This window comes from Cicer arietinum, chromosome 7, assembly GCF_000331145.2.
Source record: "Cicer arietinum cultivar CDC Frontier isolate Library 1 chromosome 7, Cicar.CDCFrontier_v2.0, whole genome shotgun sequence".
In the NCBI taxonomy this organism is placed as follows: domain Eukaryota; kingdom Viridiplantae; phylum Streptophyta; class Magnoliopsida; order Fabales; family Fabaceae; genus Cicer; species Cicer arietinum.
Window position 1 is genome coordinate 21,290,571 of NC_021166.2, and position 21,059 is coordinate 21,311,629.

The following is a 21,059-nucleotide window of genomic DNA, read 5'->3' on the forward strand; positions in this document are numbered from 1 at the left end:
AAATATATATATATATATATATATATATATATATATATATATATATATATATATATATATATATGCCCAATACTTATTATCAATAGTAGAATAAAACTGTTTTTAAAAGATAAAAATGTTCTAAATGTTAACAAAATATAGTATTATTGTTTACACTTTCAAACATTTAGTCTCACATAAGAAGGTTGTGCAAAATGATGAAAAAAATTATCTACAAAACCAACATATATGGTGCCTGTGTAATTCGGATTGAAGTTATATCTATGGTAGGAGTATACCATTTCCTTCCTTCATTGTATCCAATTAATTGGTTTTTTATTTTCTTTTTATTAGTTAAATGGTTTAATTTCAACTTTTTTTTAAATAATTAATTCAAACATTTAGTTAAATACTTGTTTATCAATTTATTCAATTTTAACTGAATTTACGAATTAACTTGCGATTTCAATTGACTTAACTTGGTAGATCTCGAGTTTATAAGATTTCAAGTTTAATATTGAATTAACTCGAAGTTGCAATTTAAACTTATAAAATCTTACGAGTTTATGAGTTAACTTGCTATTTTGATAACCTTACAAAAAAAAAATGTGTTTAAAGCTGATAAATTTTGTAAACTGATCATGATTTGTTTAGATGAGATTATGTTACAAAATCATAAATTTTACTTAGATGTCAATGTAAAACTAAATTACACCTAATTAGATATCAATGAATTTTTATTTGAGTTTTCATAAAATATATTTGTTACAAAGAGTACATCTTTTAGTTTAGATTGTTTCTTTCACTGTTTATTGGATTGGATCTTAAAGAAATATATTGATGTTTAATAATGTATATTAATATTGTATTTTAACAAGCAATGAAGTATTTTAAATCCTCAATATATTATTTTTATGTCATTTATTTTATTAAATGATAAAAGAATTTTCAATAAAAATATTTATATTAGAAAATCCTTTTGTACACCTAATGAAGAAAAAAAAAGATACGTATGTTAACGCTAATTTATTTGATTTTCGTACAAAAGGTTAATCGAATGTGTTTTAGAAAATTGAACTATGTATTAGAAATTATTTTTCTATATTTTTTGATGCACAAATGTATTTTAAAAAATTTAAACTTCGTGTACCGAAAAATTTAAAAAGATTTTATGATATACAAATGTGTTTTAGTAAAACAAATTTTGTGTATCTAAAATCTTTCTTTAAGTTTTCTAATACACAAATGTGTTTTAGAAAATTTAGACTTTGTATATTGAAAAACTTTTATCCAATTTTATTAACTATATTTATGTAGTGAATTTTTTTTAAAAGTTTCTCAGAATACGTTTCGAAAAACTTAAAAAAAAGTTTCCAAAACATAAATATTTTTAAAAAATTCAAACTGTGTTTTGAAAAACTTTTTTAAAATTTTCCAAACACAAACATGTCCCAAAAAATAAAAATAAAATTGACTTTTTTTCTTAAAATTAATAAATTATATTTTATTAAAATGTTGTGTAGAGTATAAATTTAGGAATATAATTAAAATTTTCAAAACAATCCTATCTTTTTTGTCCGATCCGTGTAGTTCGAATAAAATATTGTATTAGACTTTGAACTTGCTCGAAAAATTCACATTTTTTCAAAAGAGGAGGCGAGAGAAGAAATCACGTTAAAAATAAAATCTAACGGTAGTTGGCCCTTTTTTTTCAAATTGCTTTACTTGACCATATCAGCAACATTTACACTAAGGCAATATTACTTAAAGAAAAACTACATGTTTACTTGTCATAATTTTAAAATTTTCACATTTTTCTCAACTACAGTTTTAACAATATGTTGAAACATTTAATTTAAGAGCTTGACTAAAATTGAGTTACACGTAAATTCCAAATATAATTAATCTTTCACCCTTGTCAAGTATAAAGTACAATAATTAATAATTTCTAGGTTAAATGTGGATATAATCCTTGTAATTATAATATTTTTTAGTTTAATTTTCGTAATTTTTTTTGTTTGGTTCACATTCCTACAAATATAATTTCATTTTAAAATAGTTTTTTCATCTAATTTTTGTTACAAAAACTGTAACATCGTTAAACTTAAATATAAGTAAAAAAATAATTTTTTTAACTTAAAAAATAAATCAACAATATAATTAAATTATAATAATTTTTAACATAAAATTAATTTCAACTGTTTCATTCTTCTTCCCAAAAAAAACAAATTAAAATGACCTCAATTGTTTTATTCTTCTCTCCCTTTAATATTTCGTTCTACACTCCTATTAACCTCGTCCTGCCAGCAATATGTATTGATCATGCTAAATTCAGAATTATTACACTTGATGCTGGGAAAGAAGTCTAAACCAGTTTTGGATGAGAGGTACATTCTATGACTTAGAATCTGAAATAAGTACTGAATTAATAACTATTGAAGTGATATATTTATCATCAATATGAAATCATCTAAATATTTAATGCATCAAAAGTTTTACAATGCTCGCTAATTTTCATTGTACTACGTATAAATAATTATGAAATTACATCTATATAAACTATATTTATAATCTAAATTAATTACTTAATATCTTGGGTGATTAAAGAGTAAAGACAACATTAATCAAGCATTTTTTTGTTCTCATTAAAATAGCTAGCATTTTAACATGTATACTAATAATGTTGTTAAAAAAAACATGTATACTAATAATAAAGCGTTTTCATAAAAAAAAACGGTCCCTCCATATCAAACATAAAAAAATGTTATTATTTGAGGTAAATTTAATGAGTACACAAATTTTATTCAATAAATATATTTGTATATAATAATATCCTTTGTTCCTCAACTATTAATACTTATACTCAATGCCTTGCATTGCACGGTACAATAAGCATTACATTTCAATACAAACAAATATAAAATAACCAAATATCAAATTATATATATATTTATTCTGAAAAAACACATAAATATAAATGTTCCATTATAGTGACATTACTAGAAGCTTGATCTAAAACTCCAAGAAAGAATCTTGTGCAATTCAACTAGTTGTCCAGTGGCACCAGAGAATCCAACTCTAACCCATTCAGGTAACACAGTCCTCAAATCAATCACAAATGAAACACTACTTGAAGTCCCATTCACACTATAGCTTTCAGGGTATCTTACAACAACACTTAAATTTTTTGTCACAGGCTCATAATTCACAAAAGCAAATCCAGTGAATTTATTAACAACACTTCCGGTATTCCACGGCGTTGTTGTTACCGACGCAATAGAGTTTACATCAATGCCAACATGAGGATAAACAGGATCCCAAGAATTTCCTCCGAAGGAATCGAGTTCGACGGCAACTATTTGATTTTGGTAGGAATTCAAAGCGGTTTCGGCGTTGAATAGTCCAAGGAATCCACCACTTGAATTTTTAGGTATGTGTGAGTTGAATGGCGCAAGGAAGAAGGAGATTCCATCTCCAAAAAGTCCAGGGCCGCTTGGTGCAACTACAAAAGAGAAAACGGAACTGAATTCCGCGAGATTACCAGTTTCTGCGTCCCAAAGATGCACTGGTGCAGCATAAGAGGCTCTACCAGCGCTATTTGGGACGAAAGCATTTGTGAGATAGATGGACCCGTTTGAAGTGAAGGCATTGCCTTCAAGTTGAATGTTGTTTGTGTATGGCCCGAAATTAGAGAAAGCAAATGAAGCTGAGTTTACATTTTGAGCCAAAATTAGGAAGGAAATTATGGTAATGAAAAGAATTTGAGTCTTTGATGAGTTATTGATCGCCATAGTTGTGAATTTGTAAAATTGGTTGTAAGAATTATTGTCAATGTTATGAGATATATAACCAAGATGAAAATCTATATATAGGGAAAAGAAAGGAAGATAGAAAGGCAGGCCAGGGCCAGTTATAGAAACTTAATTAATATTCAAATCATGTTAATTTGAAGAAGCCAAATGATTTACATAGAGTACATTAGATGGTGTGTTTGGATTATTAATGAAGGGATGATTAAAACAATGAAATTCCGGCTTTTTGAGTCAAAAGCAAATATATGATGTCCTTGTGTGTGTGCAATCAACAGAGTCAAGCTTGGTAATCAAATAATATTAGTAAAACCAAACAGTGTAATACTACTTGTACAATTGGCATCATTTTAATATATTTGTCTTGGTTGTGTCGAACTTCTTACATAGGTACAATGGGAAGTGTTAATTTGAAAATAAGGAGATAAGTTTTTAAGTGAAAATTCGAAAAAAATCACTTTCATTCTTTTTATAAAAGGCATTTTCATTAACTTGTATTTAATTAATAATTTTTATATGATAATTTAATTTAAGAGTATTCCATCAAAGTAAACTGAAATAATATTTTTTTTAGAATAAAAATACAGTATTTTTACAAATTAAATGAGATCTAAATTAATGAAATTTGTGAAATTCCATACATCAATCCAAATTCTAATGGATGTGAATGGTAGGTTAAACCATCTCTATAAAATGTATTTGATAATAACTATTTTCTCCTAAATGAAATATAAACAAAATTTACACATATTTTTTTAAAGGAAATATAAGTAAAATATAAAATAATTATGTCCAATAAATTTTTTAGACTCGTAACCGTAAGCAACGGAATTTGAATTTTGTATGAGACAATTATAAACTGACAATTAGTGTCACTAATTAACAATGATGTTCTCCTTCCCCAATTTTTAAAATAAAAAATAAAAAAATTCAATTATATTTAATGCAATATCTCTAAAATATCATTGATTTAATTTAAAATTTTCCATATTCAATGACCCAATTTATTAGTCATAGTCATATATAGATGGTAATTTAGACAATGGACTTTTTATTTATTAGAATTGTATTGATTAAGTGTGATCAATTAACTTAATATGCATAATTGGATCAATTCTTGCTTATAATTTATTCTAGAGGGAGAACTCACTAGTTTAATATGTTTAGTTTTTTTTTTAATAAAAAATTAGAGTAAACATGACTTGGCTACCTAGACATTCCAACTATGTTGACCCTCCTAGACACCCCCTTATCATATGCAACACCTTAATCGATTGTACTTATATTGTTATATTGATAAGCAAAAGAAAACTTAGGGGGACTAGGACAGTACCCAAGGAAATAATGTAATTTAAAATGCCTAACTATCTCATTAAAATATGCTTCTTGGAAAATCCAATGAGATAAAACCAAAGAAGAGAAAAAAAAATAGTGCATTAATTGACAACAACATATACAAAATCATGACAAATTCTAAAATTAGGAAGCCCTACTCTATTACAGAATAATTTTTTTTTTAAATAAGGTCACATAGAATCCCACAAATAAAATCAGTTTTAAAAAAAACTTGCATAAACTAATTTATCTTCACAACCATGTTACCATCTCGAGAAATATAAGTGATTTTGAAGTGACGACCTCTGATGAATTGAATGCAATTATTCCATCTATTTCTAAGATGTCATGGAACAATAAAAAGATCATTGAAAGCTTGAATATTGATGTTAGAATCACATTGTTGAGACAAAATCCTAAATTAATGTTTTGATGTAAACAAACACATGTTAATTAAGACTCTAATTATAATTCTAAATGATGTGTTAATTTAACATGTGCTTTTGAGTGTAATAATCCAAGATAGGTACTAAGCAATATAAGAAAAATCAGTTTAAGGAAAAAACAAAAAAATTAACAAACAAAAACCAAGAACGTTCTTGACAACCAAGAACATTCTCCACGTTTTTCATTTTCAATAAAAATGCTTAAATCATTTGTTAATACAAGGAAAGCTCCTACAAATTATAAATGCATTTCCAATACATCTACAAGGAATATACAGCTCTCATATCAGCAAAAAAAACACTCCAAAAGATCAAAAATTAAAAGGCATGTCTCAAAGCAAAAGTGATAATGATCAATCTCCAACATGTTAACATTAATCTCCAGAATGTTAACATCAGTCTCCAGAATGTTAACATCAATCTCCAACATATTAACATCAGTTTCCAAAATATTAACATCATTCTTCAGCATGATAACATCAATCTCCAGCATGCAAACATCATTCTCCAACATGTTAACAATCAATCTCCAACATGTGGGCATTAGTCTCCAGCCTATTACCACGGATCAAAGACAATCTTGATCTGAATACGATTAAGCACATCTTTGAGATGTTTGTGCACATAAACAAAGGATCATAAATCACAGTCAAGAATGAAAAGCTACATATCAGCTATTATTAACACATAAGCAAAACTTAGAATGTTCAAGTCAATAACATTCATGTTTCAAAAAGTTTGGTCTTTAGTCAAATCGAACACATGACAGATGAACACTTTTCAACAGTCAAATTAGTTATCATCAACCATCTGGAAGTCTATAAAAGAAACCTCAAACTCAATGAAAAAATCAGAACTTCAAGTGCTAAGAAAATTCATCACTTACTTATATTCATTCACTCGAAAGTCTCTCATCCATCAAAAGAATCAGTGATATTCATATTTGAATCTCTTGTTATTATTTTACTGAATCTTTTGTAAAGAATTTAACCTCAAACAAGTGTTGAGATCACTCAGATTCTGTCAAACACTTTAAATCATTATTGTGTAAACTCAAGGCTATAAGTGTTGCTTATAGTTTAAGTAGTTTGTAAAAAAAACCTTTTAAGATTAAAAGGTGAATTGTAAAATCTTCTTTAAAGATTGATAGGTGACTTGATTGAATTGCTTTCTAGGTGGAAAGGAATTGTTGTAATAGATCAAGGTTGATCTAAACAAACTGTGTAAAATCAATAACGCTGTAGAACCAATAACGTTCTCCGTTTGAACACTTAGTAGAAAATCTCACAGTTGTGAGGACTGAACGTAGTCCGAGTTGAGTGAATCAAGATATATCGTTGTGTGATATTTCTTCTCTTATCTCTATTTACTTTCAGTCCTTTTAATTATAAAGTTAAATAGATAAGCTTAATTGTTGATTTTAACTAACCAATAACGTTCTCCGATTTTTGTTTTCACAACTAAGATCAATCTTGAGTTATTTTTTAAAATTTTTAACATGAAATTTTAAATAGATGAATCTCATGAAATCATATGTCCCCTTGAGCTAGATGTTAATATGTTTAGTTATTTTAATATATTATTTTGTTTTAAAGTATAATAATTATTTTAGAAATCCAAAATGTTATTAAGTTTTTCTTTAACGATACACTTGATCTTAATGTCAATTGCTTTCATATATTACTGGATTTGATTCAATTAAGTGCAATTTGGATGAGATTGGTCAGTTAAGTCCAAACCCCATTTGTCATATAAAATTCTAAAATACAAATATAGGGAATCAATAGGCGTAGTGTGGAAAGTGAAGTTTTCAAGTCATTTTACAGTTAAATAGGCGTATAAGAGGTTGAGGAATGACAATAGTGATTGATAGGAGAATTTTAACACTAAAGTTTGGCATAAATTTGATCCTTTTTTATGTGACATCAATAAGTCATTTATTCTTTGAATGTTTGGTATGTGCTCTTGAAGTGGTTGCCGATTTCAAGAGTCCTACATAATAATGACAACTGAACCCTCCAACATTTCAGTGAAAGAATAGTGGATTCCAAATTTCAAATGATATAGTTCGCTTGCATTTAATTAGCCAATTTTAAAATTAAAATAAAATACATGCGTACTTAAATGTAAAGAAATATCAGTAAATGCAAGTCTTGGCCGTGGTTTAAATATACGTTATTTAACAATGACATAGACACTTTTGTGGAGTTCTCTCTCTCCATCAACAATCGTTAACCAAAAACACTTAGTAAAAAAAAACCAATAGGATTATTAATACTTTGTAAAAAATAATAATGAGATTTAGGAGTAATTGTTAATAATTATTATATTATATAGAAAATATATAGATAATTACTAATGTTTGGTTACAGAAAACAAATTAATAAGGGGAAGAGAGGATAACGAAATGATTGTTGTGGAAGCGTCGATTGTTTGGTATAATGGTGGAGGCAGCTTTTCTGGGTGTCTAAGATTTTTTGTTTCTGCAATTTGGATTTATGTTTCGTTTTTCCGTTTTTGAGTTTTTCTGTGGTTTTTTTTATACATATTCATTTGTTTCTGTGTTCCGAACCTATGTGATTTTGATTTTTCGGTTTGTATGAGTGTGTGAGTTTTTTTTAGAGTTTTAGGTTTAATTAAGTTTAAGAAGAGGAAAATGATTCACTCATTCTAAATAATATTTAAAGGAATTGGCAAAGGTGTACGTGGGTAGAGTTGGGTCAGTTTTGACAAAATTCGATATCCGACCCAATTAATTATCTTTGAGTTGAGTTAAGTTTTAAATCCATATTTTTTTTAATTTAACTCGAATTGAACCGACCCTATTAAGAACGAGTTGGGTTGAGTTGACGGATTATACATAAATAATAATTTGTAGTTTATTTTACAGAAAAATATATTGAATGAATATATATTTAATACTTGAATGTCTTAAAAATTATAAAATTTCAATCAAATCATTCAATTCTTTAAAAAAATCATCAACCTCTCAACAAAAAAATAAATAAATATAACAATCTACGAGAAATATTCAGTATTTAGCCTAGGCACATGAACATCTTACATCAGCATTCATATAAAAATCAGTTATTTATAATATTAGACCGCTAGGACTCTCAAACAAAATTTAAAAAAATATATATAACTAGTTATTGGGTTAGGTCGACGAGTTCAAATTGTTAAACCCATGTTAAACCCATTACTCGAACCAAATATAAGCAGATTTCACCGGATTGAGTTGGGTCAAACTCAAAAGTGATCGGATACGGATAAAAACCGAGTTAGATTAGATTAGATGATTGAGTTAGCAGGTCGACCCGTACCCATATACACCCCAATAATTGGGTTAAATTATGTTGTAAAAGAACTATGATCAGGGATCAAATGTATATTTCATGTTACTTATAAAATTGGCTATTATGGGTGGATTTTCTTTCTGTATGGTAGACAAATAGTTTGACTTGTGTAGGTTAAATGTCACCTATTAATAGAATTCACAGTGAAAGTTCTCGACTTGGATATTTAAATTGGTTTTGCAGATAAACATCACTTATTTTATTTTTAATCTTAATCTTAAATTTATAAAAATTGTCCACTTCAATCATGCACCTCAAAAAAAATTATTAAAAGGGTCTCTCCAATAATTCAATATTATTAAATTTCAATAAAAATCATTTTAGGAGAAATTATATTGACTTTCACTGAATTTTTTTAAATGACACTTATTTTTTATTTAGTCTTCAAAAAACACTCACTTGCTTTATACAGACTAAAAAAATTACATTAAACAGTTAAAGTTTTAACTTTAATTTGTAGAAATACGACTATAAATCTAGTATTTATAATTTAAAAAGTATGATTATATTTCTAGTAACACAGTTGAAGTGTGTATTCTAATATTTTTTGATAAATGACAAATACATACATAAGTGTGATGTAAAAATGTTGTATGTAATTTTTTTAGTGAGTACAAGGAAAATAAGTGCATTTTAAAAATTAGAATGGGTGTGAGTATCACTTAAAGAGACCTCAGGGACGTAAATACAATTTTCTTCTTAGTTGTCTTGTTTTTTATAAGTACACATTTTTTTAGTTTACAATGTGTTTCTATTTGATGGGGTGTTTATGAAGGGAAGCACTTCAAATGCTCTAATTAACATCTGATTTAGGGATAAAACACAATTCGCACTTGCAGGTACCCACCTGAACTTTGGGAAGGGAAAACCTGCTTTCATTGAATGCAAGTGTGGGTATGAATTTGGAGGTATTGATATTCACTCAACACCCGAGGGTGAGTTTTGAAGTGTTGATTTTCTCTGATTTCAATATAAAAATTATAATTATCTTTCTATAGAAAATATGATTTTAATATTTTTTTAAAAAAATTTATTATTATATAATTATTATTATTTTATTACATTTATTATAATAAATATGAAGTTAAAATAATTATTTTATATATATGAATGAATGTGAGTGCGGACGAAAAAACTTGAACTGCGTCATAGTTGGGGATAGAGATTTAAATTTTGCAGATTATGTTTGTCAAATTTATTTTTGTTATTTACAAATTATGTTTTTAACTAAATTATTATTTTTAATTATAGCATATCGTTTAATATATTAGAACGTACCACATACCAAAATATTTTAAAGGTTGTGTACACCGTGTATTTGAACTCATACCACACACCGAAAAGAATTGTGAATTAGATGACTATGATCTACATAATAATATCATTAGCAGCACCCCTTACTCCAAAACAATCTAGCAGAACAAGCATGGTGTAATGAGGGGAAAAAAACACTAGAAAGATAGTAACATTATACTATTTTATTGCTTGTGTCACTACATGCTCCATCTCGAAGGCGTTAAATAGGTCTAAAGTTGTTTCATATTAGATGCATTGACTTCACTCAGCTTGTTTACCTTATAAATTAGTGTACTCATTAAAGGGAAGTCAAAATATCCTATCTTGAAAAACGACCTCATACATAGAACATACTATATTCGTTATAGATATACTTGTCTTTGGTCGGCTTGCAAACCATCCAACACAAATGCACGTTCGTGAAAGCTTTTAAAGAGTACAACTTTTAATAGTAAGTACACAAACACCGTTCCAAGAATCCCCTCAGTTACCCAATCCAAATACATGGTTTTTGGAGGAAAAACCAAAGTATCTCGAGGGGGTGCTTTCTTGTTCACCATTACAAACCCTATCCAAATCAGAGGAAGGAAAAATGAACCAGAAGCTTTCAAATTCACCCTTCCTCCCTTTCAGTGATAGAGGAATGAAGAATAAACAACTTTATTTGCCTAGTAATACTCACAAAACTAAGAAATCGAAAACAATGATATCAAATTGGTTGACAACTAAGCATGTAACCACAAAAACTTTATATGGGTCTTGCGGCTGAGTTCCACTACTTTAATTGGAGAGTAAGGGAAAAATCAATGAGCACCCTCCGTTCAACAATGTACAAAAAATAATTACAACATAATTGAGAGAGAGAAAGGAAAACCAAAATTAGGGAAGAAAATAAAGTTACCTTAAAATGCAACGAGATTTTCAAGAAACTTTTGGCAAGATCAAGTGAGCCTTTTGAAAGATGGATGTGCTTGTTGAGGAAAAACAAGTGTTTTCAAGACTAACAAATAAGTTAATTAAATTTCTAATCATAATTATGATTGTGTTACTATTTAACTTGTGTTTTTTAGTGTATTATTCAAAGATAGGTAATCACGTACACTCATACAATAATCAATGATCACACCATGATATAATTAAAAGTAAATCATGCCTTAACTAAACTGAAAATTGATGACAAGATCAGTATGGGCAAATCAAGATCATTCTTGTGTTTAACATATCATTCTAGTTCATAAGAATATCAGTCTGGGCATATCAAGATCGTTATGGTTTATAACAGTATCATTCTGGCTTATCAAGATCATTATGGATAATTCATCTTAAAGATAGGAGTAAAATGAAATCATTTCCCACAGTCTAAATCTTAAGATAAATGAACATCAAGTCTACTCAAAAAATGATCCAGCCCAAAACTTTAGCTAAAAGCCCAAAGAAACTACACAACATCAAGAACAATAACCAGATTATTCTTCAGATTGATGAGCTATGAACAAGTACAACTAGGAAAGCAATGATGAAAAGGACATTGTTGTTGTACCTTTGCAGAAAGCCCAACATGCATGCAAGCCAATCAACTGACACCAAACATATGCTAAAATCATCAGCCACACTGTTCATTCAAACACAAAATCAAGAATGTTTTGATTGCAAAGGAAGAACTTTCTAGATTAAATAGAAAACATGTCTATTAATTATCACTCTGAACAAATGTCTTTATAAAAAGATTAGTAACATATGAGTTTTCTCTAACCTTTATTGTCTATATAAAAGGAACATCTAAGTGAAGACAATTGCAAGAGTTTTAAGTACAATCAATTCATCACTAAAACAATCGTACTCGAGCAAACAAAATTATTCAATCAAGCAAAAGCTCTAGTTTTTTTATACTATATTCAAGGATCTCTTTATTGAGTTATTGCTGATAATGATTATCAAATAAGTGTTTAGTAGATTTTGATCCTACAACCTTCTATCACAATTTGAAACTCAAATTTATTTCTTAGATAGTTTAAGTGTATTGTAAAAATCTATTTTTTAAAAAGGCAACTTGTAAAAATCCTTTTTGGACTGAAAGGTTACAGTAAAAATCCTTTTTGGACTGAAAGGTTACAGTAAAAATCCTTTTAAGGTTGAAAGGTGAAAGCTATAAATGATCAAAAGTGATCAAGGAAGATTGTGTGAAAGCAAGATCGTTCTTGTGTGAAGCACATTAGTGGAAAAACTTACAGATTGTAAGGACTGGACATAGCCCATATTGGGTGAACTAGGATACATCATTGTGTGATTCTTTTATTCATATCCTTCATTATTTGTCACTCATTATCACTAATCACGTAGAAATAATATGTTTAATTTATTTTTAAATAACCAAGAACGTTCTGGAATTTTATGAGTAACCAAGAGTGATCTTGAATTAGTATAAATTGAAAGCAGGAATTGATATTTCAAAAAGGAAATCACAATTCCAACTCACTTCCTTGTGATGGATATTGTTGCTTCAATTGACATCAGAGTTTGCCTTTAAGGTTAAACACTTAACAAGTGCCGCAGGAAAAGATTTAGGAAGCAACGCCAAAAGCTAAGTATATCGTTGAAGTAGGATCATCAACTAGACCACCTTACTTTGATGGTACAAGCTACTACTTTTGGAAAGAAAATATGCAGCTATTCCTTAAATCACAAGATGCAGGAATGTGACGCATCATAACCGAAGGAAACTAAATTCTACAGCTTATAAACTAAATCACTAGATGTAGGAACGTGACTCATCATATGCAACTATTGCTTAAATCACAATATGCAACTATTACCTTGATCAAAGTGATTCAACATATGCTGAAAAGAAAGAAGCATATTGGACAACATAAGAAAAAATTAAGGTACTTCTAAATTCTAAAGCTCAATTATTTTTGTCTTGTGCCTTGAGCAGGTAGGAAAACAAAAGAGTTGATGGATGTGATACGACTAAAAAAGTATGAGATACATTACAAACTCACATGAAGGAACAAGTCATGTCAAATAAATAAGAATTGATATTGGTGTATGAAAGTTTGAACTATTTTAGATGAATGAAGGAGAAACCATTAATGAAATGTAATCAAAATTTACAACTATAATAAATGTAATGCGCTCTCTCGGTAAGGCATACTCAATCCAAGATAGAGTGAGAAAAATTCTAAGATGATTTCCCATCATATGGAGACCAATGGTCACAACCATAAATCAAGCAAAGAATCTTGAGACACTCGAATTAGAAGAACTCATTGGAACTTTAAGAGCATATGAAGTACTTTCATAAGAGGATAAACCAACAAAGAAAGACAAAATAATAGTTTTAAAAGCCTCACAAAATCTTCAAGAAAGCTCATATTTACAACAAGATGAAATAGATGACTAAGAAGAAATTAGTCAAGAAGAAGTAGTTCTTCTCACAACAAAATATCAAAGAATGATGAGAAGAAGATACCACATCAAAAGAAGTTTTCTAAACATAAGGAAAAACTCTAAAATAGAAATAGATAATAGTCAAATTACATGTTATGAGTGCAACAAACTTGGACATTACAAAATTGAATGTTCTTTAAACAAAAAAGTACCTAAAACTTCTCACACTAAGACACAAACTTACTTGATCGTTAGAGTATGTGCAAATACAACACCCCAATCGATCATTGTCATCTCCACAACAAAATCTTCGTTTTTCCACCTCATCTGCCACAAATTCTAGACCACTTCAGACCTATTTTATTTATAAGTTTATACTTCTTTATTCAATTAAATAACTGATTTTTTTAAAATATATAAAAATGAGATTAAGTTTTGATGCCATCTTTTATTCTTCTCAACATGAAATTAAAGACATAAGAAATATTAGAAAGAAAGTGTTGAATTGGATATTGAGAATATTTTTCCTATTTCTAATACAAGCTAGAGCTAAAAGTCCAAGAAAGAGTCTTGTGTGTTTCAACTATATGTCCAGTTGAACCAGAGAACCCAACGCTAACCCATTCTGGTAGAACATTCCGCAGAACAATCACATGTGCGAGGTTAATTGTATTCTCGTTCGCCGTGTCTTACAACCGCACTTAGCTTATGTGAAAAAGGCTCATAATTAACCGTAGCAAAAATGATTTTTAAGCGTAGAAAAAATTATTAAAAAAACTTGTTCATAGTTACGAGGTTATAAATGAAAATTTAAAATATAGTATTTAATCTAACCTTATTAATATTTAATATTTGTATATATATATATATATATATATATAAAACTGTTTTGGTCAGTGAAAAAATAAAATAATATTTATTGCATCATATGTGAAATTACACTGTTGACTATCGATAGTACTAGGAAAATTAGGGACAAATAAATTGTTCAACGTTATGAAATTAATTAAAATAAGAGAAAGATAAAATATAATAAAAAAGAGATAATGATGAAAGATAGAAAATAGTAAAATATATCATTACATTATTCTCTTCAATTGTGTACTCTTTACTATAGAATTAAGTCTTATTTATAAGACATAAAATTTGTAAGTTACAAGCATGTAATTACATGATCACATTAACACTAAAAATAAATGTCATTAAGTGATATTATGGAGTAAGTGAATGATTATAATATTAAAGATCACTAATACGAATGTGGAAAACAATTAAAGTGGACATCTATTGAGTACTATATTCATAACAATTTGACATAATTTTAGATTTGTTAACAATCTCTTATTTATTGTGTTTATAAGTGTACATAATATTTACCTCGTTATCATCTTGTCAAAATGATTTTCTAGGTAAATTTTAAACATTAAACTCCACATATCAAAATATAAGAACAAATACATATAGACAACACACACGCTTAGTTCTAAGCATTAGCAATTTTTTTTGAGACACACCAAAATTTTTGCATCTATATTTGTCACCGTGGATAAATTGAATATTGCATGATTGATATTCACGTACCTATTGCTATATATACCTTAATTGCGTTTCCATGCTTTATTCATATTTTCATTTCATCATTAAACATGACTATTACTACCATCTCAAAACCCCTTGCAACCAAAAACTCAATTTCTATTTCATTAACAATCTCAATATATTTACTCTTTCTTGTTACCAATGTTAAGTGTGACTTTTCCTTCAATTTCCCTAATTTTCCACCAAACACTTTGGAAAAAGGTATAGGTTTGGCAAACGATGCGACATTAAAAAATGGAGTAATAGAATTAACAAAGAAAGATGATTATGGTAATCCAGTCAAACATAGTGCTGGTCAATTTGGATGGATCAAACCAATTCGCATTTACGATAAAATCACCGGAAATGTTGCGAATTTCGTAACCGAATTCACCTTTTTGGTGAACACAAACGGTAGAAGGGACCACGGTGATGGATTTGCATTTTTTATGGTATCACCAAAGTTCAAAATCCCTAACAAAACGAAATCTGAAGGCGGATTCCTCGGAATGTTTACGCCTAATACCGCTTTATTTACCAAACAAATTCTTCTTGTTGAGTTTGATAGCTTTGCAAATGAATGGGATCCAAGTCCTGTATCTCAATTTTCTCATATAGGAATCGATGTTAATTCGATTAAGTCGGTGGCATTTTCACCGTGGTATAATGATTTTGAACTCGATGGAAACGTGGCGAAGGCGCGCATTGAGTATGATTCTAATGAAAATAATTTGAAGGTGTTTGTAAGTTATAATAATAAGGGACCATTGAATGGGGATTCTAGCTTAGTCTATAATATTGATTTGATGAGTATACTTCCTGAAATGGTTGAAATTGGATTCTCTGCTTCCACAGGGGATTTGGTTGAGACACATGACATTCTCTCTTGGTCTTTCACTTCAAACATGTGAGGGGAGTTTATATATTGTTCAAAAATAAACACCCTTATGTAATAATAAACTGAATGTAATTGCTACTACTAGCATTCAAGTCAATAATAAATAATAATACTTGTGGTCAGGGGTTGAATTGATGAGCTCTATAAAAACAAATAAGTTAAAGAAGTATTGAGTTGTGTTTTATTATAGAAATGTTTTTCATCCAAAAAGTAGATACGTCTATGGTATACTATTTTTCAAAATTGAAATTTAATTCTTAATATGTATAGCTCATCAAATGTTATTTTTCTATAATTTATTTTATATTGTATATAGATTTTCGAGAGATATATAGTTTAATATGTGTTTCTCTTTTTAAGTAATTGATTTATTAATGACCGGCTTTTAATAAATTGGTCAATAATAAACATTTGTTAGTGAATAGTTTGTGTATAATAAATTATTTATATTTTATTAATTAAATTATAAAAATAAATTATTTTTGAATTTAATAATAAAGTTTTTAAAAATTCTTGAAATATCATAGGTGTTGGTCTTTTTATATTATTATATAATATGTCACAATATTTAAAATATGTTATACTATCATTCTTGTGTTAAAAAATTTAAGAGAGAAACCAAAACATAATAAAATATTAAAATTGAGACCAATCTCGTAAACATGTAAAAATAAAAGAACAAAACTATAATCAAATAAAATAATTAAAGCACATAATTTTTTTTTATAATAAAAAATAGTTCTTGGTGCAAATCATTGTATATTGTATTATATAAATTAAAAAGATGCACATAAATTATATCCTCGTGCCCCATTGAAAGGATGCTTCCATCAACATAGGCTAAATTAGCCATCAAAATTTTGTTCGAAAGAAAAAACCTCAAAACCTTGAGTTTCACAATTCTCTATCATAAAATTATCATTCTACCGATCAAAGCATAATAAAAAAAACCAGCAACCTGAACTATGAGCTGAAAAATTGTACATCAAGATAGGAAAATACAACCATTTTAGTACCTATTCAAACATTTGATCTTTACCATAAAAAACATACGTCATTGAACAACCGTTTGTCGTTGAAGAACAACTCTTCCAGAGCTTTAGTTTGTTTATTTTATTTATAAATAAATGGATAAAATATTTTTGAAATAAACAATTGTTTACATTTTTAAAAACAATGAAAATTTCAAAATATGTGTTCATTAGAATTTCATCTTTTTTCCACGATAATAATTTATATCAAGAATTTTTCATCAAAATAAAATGAATACTCATTTATCATTATTCTCTTAATAGATAAAAAAAATAAGATTTGAAAGAAAAAAAACATACGTATCACTTTTTTTTAATAAAAAAATAATATTCATCCATTCAAATATGGTAAATTATATTAATCGAGAACAAATTCAAAATTATAAAATAAAAAAGGATAAAGTTACAAACAAACTCATAAATTGAAGATAAATTAATTTTTGTTCGGTAATATATTCTTATTTATTATATGTTAATTCATCAAACTTTTCAATTAGCTTCAATTGATAAGACTATTAGAATAAATGAAACTCATTTTATCATTGAAATTAATAAAACTATTTGTTTTTCTTATAAAATCATGCACAACTCAAATCAGACAATTAAAATAAGACAATAGCACTAAACATCAAAATGTTGTCTCAAAATAGGACATACTGATAGAGTTCCAAATTCATTTGTCTCCAATCTTAAATGTTGACGTATCGGAACCACTATTTGAATTTGTAATAAATTGAAACTGCTCTATGAATTATGAACCAAGTGAAAACGTCAACCAAACTAATTTATATATTGCATTTTGCAAATCAAAGAACTTGTTTAAATAATGAAAGTAAAATCAAAGTAAGTAATAAATCAAGTAAATACTTAAATTAAATTAGTCTTTAAAATTTCAGGACTAAATCAGTATTCAACAATTCAATTGATGATTTTAAAATAGTAACTATGTCGAAAATAAAGTTAATATATACAACCTTTCAATTTCAAAATTCAATTTGTCAAAAGAAATTCAAAATTTAATTGGCGTATTTACTGGGAACATATCCTATTATTATAAAACTTGTTTTGTCACGTCCTCTTTACAAGTCCACGATGATATTTAAATTTATTACGCTATTCAAATCTGATTGAACTAGTCACATGTTATGAAGTTTATTTTATACTTTTATGTAGCTGTCATTTGATGCAAACATTTTCAAAGTATAATTTATATATGTCGAAAATCATCATTGTCAAAGCTCATTGTTTCTGTTGATCTCAATTCGAAACTCAAGCCATGGCTTCAAATTTCTACACCCTTCTTCCCCTCTTCTTCATGTTCTTCACTTTCAAAGCTTATTCAATTCACTTACAAATTTCTCGTTTTAATCCTAGTGATGCCAACTTAATCTACCAAGGTTCTGCATCACCAAGTGAAGGAGAAGTTGATTTTAACATTAATGATAAGTATACATGTCAAGTTGGAAGAGTCATGTATTCCAAAAAAGTATTACTTTGGGACTCAAAAACAGGTCAACTCACTGATTTCACAACTCATTACACTTTTGTAATCGACACTCAAAATAGTCAAACATATGGCCATGGACTTGCCTTTTTCTTGGCTACTTTTGGAATTGAAATCCCACCTAATTCTTCTGGCGGTTTTCTTGGCTTATTTAACACCACAACTATGGATTCATCTAGTAACCAAATTGTTCATGTGGAGTTTGATTCTTACGCAAATAGTGAATGGGATGAGACAACACAACATGTTGGAATCAATAATAATTCAATTAAATCATCAGTGTCAACACCTTGGAATGCAAGTTTACATAGTGGAGATGTTGCTGAGGTATGGATTAGTTACAATTCTACAACAAAGGATTTGAGTGTGTCTTGGAAATATAAAAGCACCTCTATTCCTCAGGAAAAAACTACTCTTTCTTATCAAATTGATTTAAAGAAGGCTTTGCCTGAATGGGTTACCATAGGATTTTCTGCTGCAACAGGTTACAATGCAGAAAAACATAATCTTTTGTCATGGGAATTCAACTTCACTTTGGACAAAGATGATGATAGTGATTCAAAAGAGAGAAGATTAGTTGTGATAGTAACCGTCTCTTGTGGGGTTGTAGTTTTAGGAATGGGAGCATTAGTAGCATATGTATTATTTTGGAGGAAAAGAAAGAGAAGTAAAAAGCAAAAGGAAGAGGCTATGCATTTAACCTCAATGAATGATGACCTTGAAAGAGGAGCAGGGCCAAGGAGGTTTACCTACAAAGAACTTGATTTAGCTACCAATAGCTTTTCTAAGGATAGAAAGTTGGGTCAAGGTGGTTTTGGAGCTGTTTATAAAGGTTACTTTGCTGATTTAGATTTACCTGTTGCTGTGAAGAAAATATCAAGAGGGTCAAGACAAGGTAAGAAAGAGTATGTAACTGAAGTTAAAGTTATTAGTCAGCTTAGACATAGGAATCTTGTGAAGTTGTTAGGTTGGTGCCATGACAAAGGTGAGTTTCTTCTTGTTTATGAGTTCATGCCAAATGGTAGTCTTGATTCTCATTTATTTGGTAAAAGAACACCTCTTCCTTGGAATGTAAGGCACAAAATAGCTCTTGGATTGACCTCTGGTTTGCTATATCTACATGAAGAATGGGAGAGATGTGTGGTACATAGAGATATAAAATCAAGTAATGTTATGTTAGATTCTAGTTTCAATGTCAAACTGGGTGATTTTGGATTGGCTAAATTAATGGACCATGAACTTGGACCTCAAACAACAGGACTGGCTGGAACATTGGGCTATTTGGCTCCAGAATATGTGAGTACAGGCAGAGCAAGCAAAGAGTCTGATGTGTATAGTTTTGGAATAGTTGCCTTGGAGATAACAACTGGAAAGAAAGCTATTGAAGTTATGAAGGACAAAGATGATGAAAAAGGAATGATTGATTGGGTTTGGGATCACTATGGAAGAGGAGAGCTACTTGTGGCCATGGATGAGAATTTGAAAACTGATTTTGATGAAAAACAAGTGGAGTGTTTGATGATTGTTGGATTGTGGTGTGCTCACCCTGATGTAAATCATAGACCATCAATAAGACAAGCAATTCAGGTGCTTCATTTTGAGGTTGCCATGCCAAATCTTCCATCCAAGAGGCCTATTGCAACCTATCATGCTCCTACACCATCTACAAGCTCAGTTGAAGCTTCTATAACCACAAGCCTTGAACATGGACGTTAATTGAGACTTCATTAATGGAATCAATGGGTTTATCAAAAACTAGTGTCTTTCCACTTGTATGATAATATTTTCTTTCATCTCATCCTCATTGTCATCCAATTGATTAGAGGGAAACAACATATGAAGGTTAGCTTCTTGATGGTAACACACCATATATGCTAGTTGTGTGGTTGATTTGAAGAATAAAGAACATAATACAGTTGACTAACATTATGTGTCATGATGAACACATCAAACTCTCTATACCTTATGTCCATATTTATGTCAACAGTTTTTGTATTTTGGATCAATTCTTGTTTGTCTATTAGATAAGTCAAAATACTCACAATAAAATAACACTAACACTCTTCACCATGATGACGTGTGTATTAACATCTAGCATCCCATAATTAATATTTAGATGTTGTTTACTATGAATAACCTAAACCCAATAATTCTTCATGAAATCAACTATCTCTAAATATTTTTTTACTTTTTGGTGACTCTTAATCTTCATATTTATACACTCATATTTAAGACACAACTTATCATTCATTCAGTTCTATAAATATCGTGTGACATTGCATATGAAATAAATACTAGTATTCCTTCCACAAAATGTGGTTTAAATCTTTTACTCCCCTGAAATATTCTATTCTATCGCACATCCAACTTTAATAAAAAAACATTGGTTCAGTTACTGCATGCTTAACAAAATTAACATTTATAATTTTCACGAATATAT

General features: G+C 28.7%; 3 protein-coding genes across 3 annotated transcripts; 2 read left to right on the plus strand and 1 right to left on the minus strand.

Annotated features, from left to right (window-relative positions):
• Positions 1–2,770: 2,770 nt before the first annotated feature.
• Positions 2,771–3,829, minus strand: LOC101502601 (lectin 7-like). Its single transcript, XM_004509654.3, has one exon. The coding sequence runs from the start codon at positions 3,768–3,770 to the stop codon at positions 2,979–2,981; it is 792 nt and encodes a 263-aa protein (XP_004509711.1). The 5' UTR covers positions 3,771–3,829; the 3' UTR covers positions 2,771–2,978.
• An 11,424-nt stretch (positions 3,830–15,253) lies between these two features.
• Positions 15,254–16,206, plus strand: LOC101502920 (lectin 11-like). Its single transcript, XM_004509655.2, has one exon. The coding sequence runs from the start codon at positions 15,255–15,257 to the stop codon at positions 16,095–16,097; it is 843 nt and encodes a 280-aa protein (XP_004509712.1). The 5' UTR covers position 15,254; the 3' UTR covers positions 16,098–16,206.
• Positions 16,207–18,315: 2,109 nt separating this feature from the next.
• Positions 18,316–20,671, plus strand: LOC101503253 (L-type lectin-domain containing receptor kinase IX.1-like). Its single transcript, XM_004509656.4, has one exon. It carries the CDS (start codon positions 18,392–18,394, stop codon positions 20,333–20,335), a length of 1,944 nt encoding a protein of 647 aa, XP_004509713.1. The 5' UTR covers positions 18,316–18,391; the 3' UTR covers positions 20,336–20,671.
• Positions 20,672–21,059: the final 388 nt, after the last annotated feature.

Excerpts from the sequence above, each read along its gene's own strand:
- LOC101502601 (XM_004509654.3), bottom strand. The coding sequence starts at position 3,770 with ATGGCGATCAATAACTCATCAAAGACTCAAATTCTTTTCATTACCATA.
- LOC101502920 (XM_004509655.2), top strand. The coding sequence starts at position 15,255 with ATGACTATTACTACCATCTCAAAACCCCTTGCAACCAAAAACTCAATT.
- LOC101503253 (XM_004509656.4), top strand. The coding sequence starts at position 18,392 with ATGGCTTCAAATTTCTACACCCTTCTTCCCCTCTTCTTCATGTTCTTC.